General features: G+C 38.5%; 1 protein-coding gene across 2 annotated transcripts in view; it reads left to right on the forward strand.

Annotated features, from left to right (window-relative positions):
• Positions 1 to 9,872, forward strand: part of OSGIN2 (oxidative stress induced growth inhibitor family member 2) — a 185,326-nt gene that overhangs the window by 50,656 nt on the left and 124,798 nt on the right. Inside the window, exon 2 of one of the 2 annotated variants that reach the window (XM_053715185.1) lies at positions 3,108 to 3,245. In XM_053715185.1, coding sequence (XP_053571160.1) covers positions 3,179 to 3,245 — 67 coding nt within the window. In that variant the 5' untranslated portion in view covers positions 3,108 to 3,178. Of the gene's footprint in view, positions 1 to 3,107; positions 3,246 to 9,872 lie in introns of those variants that run through there. The other variant, XM_053715186.1, reaches the window with a different exon arrangement.

Here is a 9,872-nt window from a genome sequence, read left to right on the forward strand (position 1 = left end):
CAAAGTATGCACTTGCAGCACTCTGGGCCCTGAACTAAAGGACGGAATATCCCAACAGGATTTTAAAATATAACCTTTATTATAGAAATTTAAAAAACCAAGTGGTTGGTTTATAACACACACAATTAAAATACACTCCAGTACCGAGATCAGTGTAGTAGGTAATATGTAAGATCACTAAATATTACGATTAGGCCTGTATAATATCACAGTTATAAGTGATCTCAAATGTAACCCAAAATAATCGCTAGTTTAAATTCACTCAAAGGCTTGCAGCAAACAAGCTAGAACAAAAATTATAATCAGGATAAATTATGATCTGAGAATCAGAAAGAGTGTTATAAGCTTATACAGTTAGATACAAAGCTCAAAGATTATGAATAATACGTATATGTCTATTGGAATTGATACTAAATGATATTAGTGTATCCAATGTAACTTTGCATATTAATGGTGAGCTGTGGATTATATCAAGTAGGCTTATATTTCTGCCTGTATCTAAGCATCTATTAATTCAAAAAAGTTTTCAGTGTGCCAGTCTTATAGCAGTGATCAAATGCTACAGAACAGTAGCAATAACTCAGTCACTTTTTGAGAAAACTTCTCTTTTATAAGTAAGAATACAAAATATGTGTAAACTTGTAGCAGTAGAGTCACTTTATTAAGTGGTAGAATATATTCTGTGTTAAAGCAAATAAATAGGAACCCCAATTTTCTGCTACAATAAAAATAGCTCAAAGATAAGCAGTTTTCAATGCAGTGTATGTGACTGTAATTATAAATATTAATAGAATCAAAATATTAATTCACCATCCATTTAAGGATTAGATCCACTTATAGAAAAAAGTTTAAATCAACCTTGACTAAATACAAGGTAATTAGACTGGTTTATCTCTATGGTTGATGCCACAAATGTGACAAAGTTTACTATAACCAAACTTAAATCTATATTCAGTTTGTATGGCCTTCCAGCGTTGTGGAATTACGCTGAGTTTGGCACAACCCAGGCCATATTTGATAGATATCTTACAGATTTTTAGCACAGCTTCTATACATGTGATGTAAAGGTTATAGAGGTAATGGATTTTGGAACCTGTACTAGTTAGAAAATAAGAGTAACACTATAGACTAAGTCTGGCACAACCCAGGCTGGTAGTAGAATTATTAATGTATAGTGAAATGGAACTACTTATGTTACTATTCGTGAAAGGTTTAATGCTCATATGGTCGATACCTGATAGGTTCCATCACTGTTCATGTTTAGCAATTTGCTAAATCCAACACCACCCAGGTGGTGTGTAAAAATAAGAATCACTCAATTAACAGCGCTATATGCAGAGTTCTTTATGTGTATGCACAATGTAAGAAAAAAGAAAATGTAAGTATGCATATGCATCAGCATTTTTAATATCCCAATTTTAGTGCAATAATTTATCCATATAGGTATATAGACTTTTAGTTCTCATTATAGAGACACTACTTTTAGCTCTCCTTAAAGGGTCATAATAGACTAAGAAAATTGATAGATCATGTGATTTTAAGACTGTTGTTCACAATGGGGCTAAACACACAGTATAAGTACCGCTTGGAACCTGCACAGCACTGCTGATCCAAAGCGGAAATCGCTGCTGATTCAATCAGCAGCGCTAGTCGCATGGCTCAGATTATGGCCCTTTTAAGGCACCTTTAACAACCACCAACCATTTACTTTTTTAAAATTAACCTATAAAATTCAGTATAAACATTAAGATAAAAGATTTAATAGACTTTATGTACATTTTTTTTTTTTTTTTTAAATAAAAAAAGAAAATATGATTTCTGTACAGAGTATGTTTGTGAATACTTTTCACTTTAATATAGATTGGGCATTAATTTAGATGGGGAGTAAATATTTTCGCATAGCCATACCTTTAGTTGTTGGACGTCCATTTCAGCATCCTGCATTCTAGTGCCTGTCAATTTATTGATTTCAATGATCCTTTCCTTTGATGTCAACACTATTTTTTTTTCTCTTATACGTTAAAATTCTGCTAATAGTATATAAAGATTAAAGGGACACTAAAGTCAAAATTAAACTTTCATGATTTAAACAGAGCATGCAATTGTAATAAAAACTTTCTAATTTACTTCCATTGTCAAAATGTGCACTGTTTTTAAATAGACTTTCTTAGGTAAAAGCTACCACGAAGCATGTGCAGTTTCATAATATAATAAGTATGTTTTTGTGATTGGCTGAAGGCTGTCACTTGACAGGGGGCAGGAAAACGGAAAGTGCTTTACAATTTGTCAGAATATGCTACTACTTTATTGCATTATCTTTGTATTATGCATTTGCTAATTCTGCAATTCTACTTTATTTAATGGTCATTTAAGAGTCAAAATAATGTATGTTAAAGTCACCAAAATACCCAAATGCTGGTAAATTACGGGCTTATATATTATAGTTATTCATTAGAAATTTCAAATTTAAACTCTGCAATCTTTGAGGGCACTCTGTTTCCTTCTTGTGTGTGACTGATTAGACAATTGTAATGTCCTAGACCAGGGGTGTCCAAACTTTGCTCTCCAGAGGTTTTGGAACTACATTTCCGATGATGCTCAGCCAGCATTTTATCTAGCTGAGCATCATGGGAAATGTAGTTCCAAAACCTCTGGAGAGCAAAGTTTGGACTTTATGAAGCTGTCATTTAGCAAATGTAGGTTTGAAGGGGAATTCTGATGGGGGATTTTTAAAATGTATTTTAAATGAATACGGATTCACAGCTTTTGAGCTTCTTCTTCTTCCTTTTTTTTATTTTTTATTTTTTTTTATTTTTTTTAAGAGACAAAGCATTGATTGAAGGCAAAATTGCTTTTTTTTTTTAAAAAAAAATGTTGAAACAAAACTGTAACCCAGGAGTAGTGTCCGTTAAGGACCACTAATTTTACCATGTTTAAAAATGTGTAGTTGATTTAAAATATATTTGTTTGCCTCTGTTTTCTCACATGTTTCTATTGGTTGCTAGTGTTCTTATAATGGATATGTGCAGTAGATAATACAGCATTAGCCTAACAAGTTTGGCTTTCTATATGAAGGTAGAATTACTTCTGTTTTCTGCTCTCCACAGCAGTGGCCAAGCTACTAAAGCATACTGCGTTGTTGACATCCTATTCAGTGATAGCATTGAGACCAAATATAATGCCATTGGTGGAAGAAACAACTTTGCCAAGTGATCCTCCGCTGACTGTACCAGTGGTTATTATAGGTAAGTTAGATTCATTACATTACATTTTTCTTATGGGATATACGTTGTAACTTGTGTTATTTCATTTTTTTTTAACATAAGACTTTATAAAAAAAATACTGCAAAATAACCAGCATAAGAACGCATTAAAATGAAATATTTATACATTAGAGTAATACGATTATTATTAGATATAAATCCACATTAGACATTAAGAGCCAGATTACAAGTGGATCGGTATTTAACGCTCCTGCTTGCTTGCTTACTCCACTAGAGGTAAGCTTTTTGCATGCGTCGGCTAGCACTCTTATTACAAGTTGAAAGTTTCCGCACAAGAGCTAACTATGTGGGCAAAAAGCAGAACTTAACACTTGAGTATTAATATTGCATAAATATGGTTTGACATGTTTTCATCTACTTGACTGCAAAGGGCTTCAAGGCACACACACACATATAATATATGTATGTGTATGCATATGCATTAATGTGTTTGTGTGTGTATTTGTGTGTGTGTATATATGTGTATGTATATATATATATATATATATATATATATATATATATATATATATATATATATATATATATATATATATATATATATATATATTTCTCTTGTTAAGTGTATTCAGTCCACGGGTCATCCATTACTTATGGGATTATATCTCCTTCCCAACAGGAAGTTGCAAGAGGATCACCCAAACAGAGCTGCTATATAGCTCCTCCCCTCACATGTCATATCCAGTCATTCTCTTGCAACTCAAGATAGGTCGTTGTGAGAGGTCTGTGGTGTTTTTTTATACTTAGTTTATTTCTTCAATCAAAAGTTTGTTATTTTAAATGGCACCGGAGTGTGCTGTTTGTTCTCAGGCAGTATTTGGAAGAAGAATCTGCCTGCGTTTTCTATGATCTTAGCAGAAGTAACTAAGATCCACTGGCTGTTCTCGCATATTCTGAGGAGTGGGGTAACTTCAGAAAAGGGAATAGCATGCGGGGCCCCCCTGCAAACGAGGTATGTGCAGTAAATTATTTTTCTAAGGAATGGAATTGACTGAGAAAATACTGATGATACCGATGTAATGTAAGTACAGCCTTAAATGCAGTAGTAGCGACTGGTATCAGGCTGATGTGTGTATGTGCACTGAAGTAATTTTCTAAGGAATGGAATTTGACTAAGAAAATACTGTGAATGCTGAAGTAATGTATGAGCCTTAACTGCAGTAGAAGCGACTGGTAGCAGGCTTATTAATGACACTACATAACCTTTCAAATGGATGTTAAAACGTTTACTGGCATGTTAATCGTTTTTGTGAGGTACTTTGGTGATAAAACTTATTGGGGCATGATTTTTTCCACATGGCTAACGTATATTTCTGCATAGAAACAGTTAACTGAGGTTTCCCACTGTTGTAATATGAGTGGGAGGGGCCTATTTTAGCGCTTTTTTGCGCAGTAAAAATTCAGTCACAGTCTTCCTGCTTCTTCCTCCATGATCCAGGACGTCTCTAGAGAGCTCAGGGGTCTTCAAAATTCATTTTAAGGGAGGTAATCGGTCACAGCAGACCTGTGACAGTGTGTTTGACTGTGATAAAAACGTTAATTATTAATTTGATTATCCGTTTTTGGGTATTAAGGGGTTAATCATCCATTTGCTGGTGGGTGCAATCCTTTGCTAACTTAATACATTTGCTGTGAAAATTTGGTTGCTATAACTAATTTGGTTCATTGTTATTTCAACTGTGACAGCTTTTTGTGCTTCTTAAAGGCGCAGTAGCGTTTTTTATATTGCTTGTAAATTTATTTGAAAGTATTTTCCAAGCTTGCTAGTCTCATTGCTAGTCTGTTTAAACATGTCTGACACAGATGAATCTGTTTGTTCACTATGTTTGAAGGCCAATGTGGAGCCCCATAGAAATATGTGTACTAAATGCATTGATGTCACTTTAAATAAAAGTCAGTCTTTACATGTAAAGAAATTATCACCAGCAAATGAGGGGGAAGTTATGCCGACTAACTCTCCTCACGTGTCAGTACCTTCGCCTCCCGCTCAGGAGGCGCGTGATATTGTGGCGCCAAGTACATCAGAGAGGCCCATACAAATCACTTTGCAAGACATGGCTACTGTTATGACAGAAGTATTATCTAAATTGCCAGAATTAAGAGGCAAGCGCGATAGCTCTGGGTTAAGAACAGAGCGCGCTGATGAGGTGAGAGCCATGTCCGATACTGCGTCACATTTTGCAGAACATGAGGACGGAGAGCTTCATTCTGTGGGTAACGGATCTGATCCAGGGAGACTGGATTCAGAGATTTTTAATTTTAAATTTAAGTTTGAGAACCTCCGTGTGTTGCTAGGGGAGGTATTAGCGGCTCTGAATGATTGTAACACGGTTGCGATTCCAGAGAAATTATGTAGGCTGGATAGATACTATGCGGTGCCGGTGTGTACTGACGTTTTTCCTATACCTAAAAGGCTTACAGAGATTATTAGCAAGGAGTGGGATAGACCCGGTGTGCCCTTTTCCCCTCCTCCTATATTTAGGAAAATGTTTCCAATAGACGCCACCACACGAGACTTATGGCAGACGGTCCCTAAGGTGGAGGGAGCAGTTTCTACTTTGGCTAAGCGTACCACTATCCCGGTGGAGGATAGTTGTGCTTTTTCGGATCCAATGGATAAAAAATTAGGTTACCTTAAGAAAATGTTTGTTCAACAAGGTTTTATCTTACAGCCTCTTGCATGCATTGCGCCTGTCACTGCTGCTGCGGCATTCTGGTTTGAGTCTATGGAAGAGGCCATTCGCACAGCTCCATTGGATGAGATTATGGACAAGCTTAAAGCACTTAAGCTAGCTAACGCATTTGTTTCTGATGCCGTTGTACATTTAACCAAACTAACGGCTAAGAACTCCGGATTCGCCATCCAAGCGCGCAGAGCGCTATGGCTTAAATCCTGGTCAGCTGACGTGACTTCTAAATCTAAATTACTTAATATTCCTTTCAAAGGGCAGACCTTATTCGGGCCCGGCTTGAAAGAAATTATCGCTGACATTACTGGAGGTAAGGGTCATACTCTTCCTCAGGACAAGGCCAAATCAAAGGCCAAACAGTCTAATTTTTGTGCCTTTCGTAACTTCAAGGCAGGAGCAGCATCAACTTTCTCCACTCCAAAACAGGAAGGAACTGTTGCTCGTTACAGACAGGGCTGGAAAACTAACCAGTCCTGGAACAAGGGCAAGCAGGCCAGAAAACCTGCTTCTGCCCCTAAGACAGCATGAAGGGAGGGCCCCCTATCCGGAAACGGATCTAGTAGGGGGCAGACTTTCTCTCTTCGCCCAGGCTTGGGCAAGAGATGTCCAGGATCCCTGGGCGTTGGAGATCATTTCTCAGGGATATCTTCTGGACTTCAAAGCTTCTCCTCCACAAGGGAGATTTCATTTTTCAAGGTTATCAGCAAACCAAATAAAGAAAGAGGCGTTTCTACGCTGTGTACAAGACCTCTTACTAATGGGGGTGATCCACCCAGTTCCGCGGACGGAACAAGGGCAAGGATTTTACTCAAATCTGTTTGTGGTTCCCAAGAAAGAGGGAACTTTCAGACCAATCTTGGACCTAAAAATCTTAAACAAATTCCTAAGAGTTCCATCATTCAAAATGGAAACTATTCGAACCATCCTACCCATGATCCAAGAGGGTCAGTATATGACCACAGTGGACTTAAAGGATGCCTACCTTCACATACCGATTCACAAAGATCATTATCGGTACCTAAGATTTGCCTTTCTAGACAGGCATTACCAGTTTGTAGCTCTTCCCTTCGGGTTAGCTACGGCCCCGAGAATTTTTACAAAGGTTCTGGGCTCACTTCTGGCGGTGCTAAGACCGCGAGGCATAGCGGTGGCTCCGTACCTAGACGACATTCTGATACAAGCGTCAAGCTTTCAAATTGCCAAGTCTCATACAGAGATAGTTCTGGCATTTCTGAGGTCACATGGGTGGAAGGTGAACGTGGAAAAGAGTTCTCTATTACCACTCACAAGGGTTCCCTTCCTAGGGACTCTTATAGATTCTATAGAGATGAAAATTTACCTGACGGAGTCCAGGTTATCAAAACTTCTAAATGCTTGCCGTGCCCTTCATTCCATTCCACACCCGTCAGTAGCTCAGTGCATGGAAGTAATCGGCTTAATGGTAGCGGCAATGGACATAGTACCATTTGCGCGCCTGCATCTCAGACCGCTGCAATTATGCATGCTAAGTCAGTGGAATGGGGATTACTCAGATTTGTCCCCTCTAATAAATCTGGATCAAGAGACCAGGGATTCACTTCTCTGGTGGCTTTCTCGACTCCATCTGTCCAAAGGGATGACCTTTCGCAGGCCAGATTGGACGATTGTAACAACAGATGCCAGCCTTCTAGGTTGGGGCGCAGTCTGGAACTCCCTGAAGGCTCAGGGATTGTGGACTTTTCATCCGGGGGAGTGGGAACTTCATCCGGAGGTCTTCGCTCAACTGATTCATCGTTGGGGCAAACCAGATCTGGATCTCATGGCGTCTCGCCAGAACGCCAAGCTTCCTTGTTACGGATCCAGGTCCAGGGACCCGGGAGAGGTGCTGATAGATGCTCTAGCAGCCCCTTGGGTTTTCAACATGGCTTATGTGTTTCCACCATTTCCGCTGCTTCCTCGGCTGATTGCCAAGATCAAACAGGAGAGAGCATCGATGATTCTGATAGCGCCTGCGTGGCCACGCAGGACCTGGTATGCAGACCTAGTGGACATGTCGTCCTGTCCACCATGGTCTCTGCCTCTGAGGCAGGACCTTCTAATTCAGGGTCCTTTCAACCATCCAAATCTAATTTCTCTGAGGCTGACTGCATGGAGATTGAACGCTTGATTCTATCAAAGCGTGGCTTCTCGGAGTCGGTTATTGATACCTTAATACAGGCTCGGAAACCTGTTACCAGAAAAATTTACCATAAGATATGGCGTAAATATTTATATTGGTGTGAATCCAAGAGTTACTCATGGAGTAAGGTTAGGATTCCTAGGATATTGTCTTTTCTACAAGAGGGTTTAGAAAAGGTCTTATCTGCTAGTTCGTTAAAGGGACAGATTTCTGCTCTGTCTATTCTTTTACACAAACGTCTGGCAGACGTTCCAGACGTTCAGGCCTTTTGTCAGGCTTTGGCTAGGATTAAGCCTGTGTTTAAGACTGTTGCTCCGCCGTTGAGCTTCAACTTAGTTCTTAAAGTTCTTCAAGGTGTTCCGTTTGAACCCCTTCATTCCATTGATATTAAGCTGTTATCTTGGAAAGTTCTGTTTTTGATGGCTATTTCCTCGGCTACAAGAGTCTCTGAGTTATCTGCCTTACATTGTGATTCTCCTTATCTGATTTTCCATTCAGACAAGGTAGTTCTGCGTACTAAACCTGGGTTCTTACCTAAGGTAGTTTCTAACAGGAATATCAATCAAGAGATTGTTGTTCCATCATTATGCCCTAACCCTTCTTCAAAGAAGGAACGACTTTTGCATAATCTGGACGTAGTCCGTGCCCTGAAGTTCTATTTACAGGCAACTAAAGATTTTCGTCAAACTTCTTCCCTGTTTGTCGTTTACTCTGGACAGAGGAGAGGTCAAAAAGCTTCGGCTACCTCTCTCTCATTTTGGCTTCGTAGCATAATACGTTTAGCCTATGAGACTGCTGGACAGCAGCCCCCTGAAAGAATTACAGCTCATTCCACTAGAGCTGTGGCTTCCACCTGGGCCTTTAAGAATGAGGCCTCTGTTGAACAGATTTGCAAGGCTGCGACTTGGTCTTCACTTCACACTTTTTCCAAATTTTCCAAATTTGACACTTTTGCTTCTTCGGAGGCTGTTTTTGGGAGAAAGGTTCTACAGGCAGTGGTTCCTTCCGTTTAAAGTTCCTGCCTTGTCCCTCCCATCATCCGTGTACTTTAGCTTTGGTATTGGTATCCCATAAGTAATGGATGACCCGTGGACTGAATACACTTAATAAGAGAAAACATAATTTATGCTTACCTGATAAATTTATTTCTCTTGTAGTGTATTCAGTCCACGGCCCGCCCTGTCTTTTAAGGCAGATCAAAATTTTTAATTAAAACTCCAGTCACCACTTCACCCTATGGTTTCTCCTTTCTTGTCTTGTTTTGGTCGAATGACTGGATATGACATGTGAGGGGAGGAGCTATATAGCAGCTCTGTTTGGGTGATCCTCTTGCAACTTCCTGTTGGGAAGGAGATATAATCCCATACGTAATGGATGACCCGTGGACTGAATACACTACAAGAGAAATACATTTATCAGGTAAGCATAAATTATGTGATATATATATATATATATATATATATATATATATATATATATATATATATATATATATATATATATATATATATATATATATATATATATATATATATATATATATATATATATATACACATATACACATACCAAAAGGGACTCCGGACAAATGGTTAATATAAATGTGTATCTAAACCAAAATCAATTTTCTATTATTGGCACAGTTGAAAATATGTTTAAATTAATCAGTTTGTGGTGCAGACCCTATGGGAATTTGTATATACACAAAGACTATAAGAAAGGATATGGGACATGAAAATG

The sequence above is a fragment of the Bombina bombina genome, chromosome 5, assembly GCF_027579735.1.
Source record: "Bombina bombina isolate aBomBom1 chromosome 5, aBomBom1.pri, whole genome shotgun sequence".
Lineage (NCBI taxonomy): Eukaryota > Metazoa > Chordata > Amphibia > Anura > Bombinatoridae > Bombina > Bombina bombina.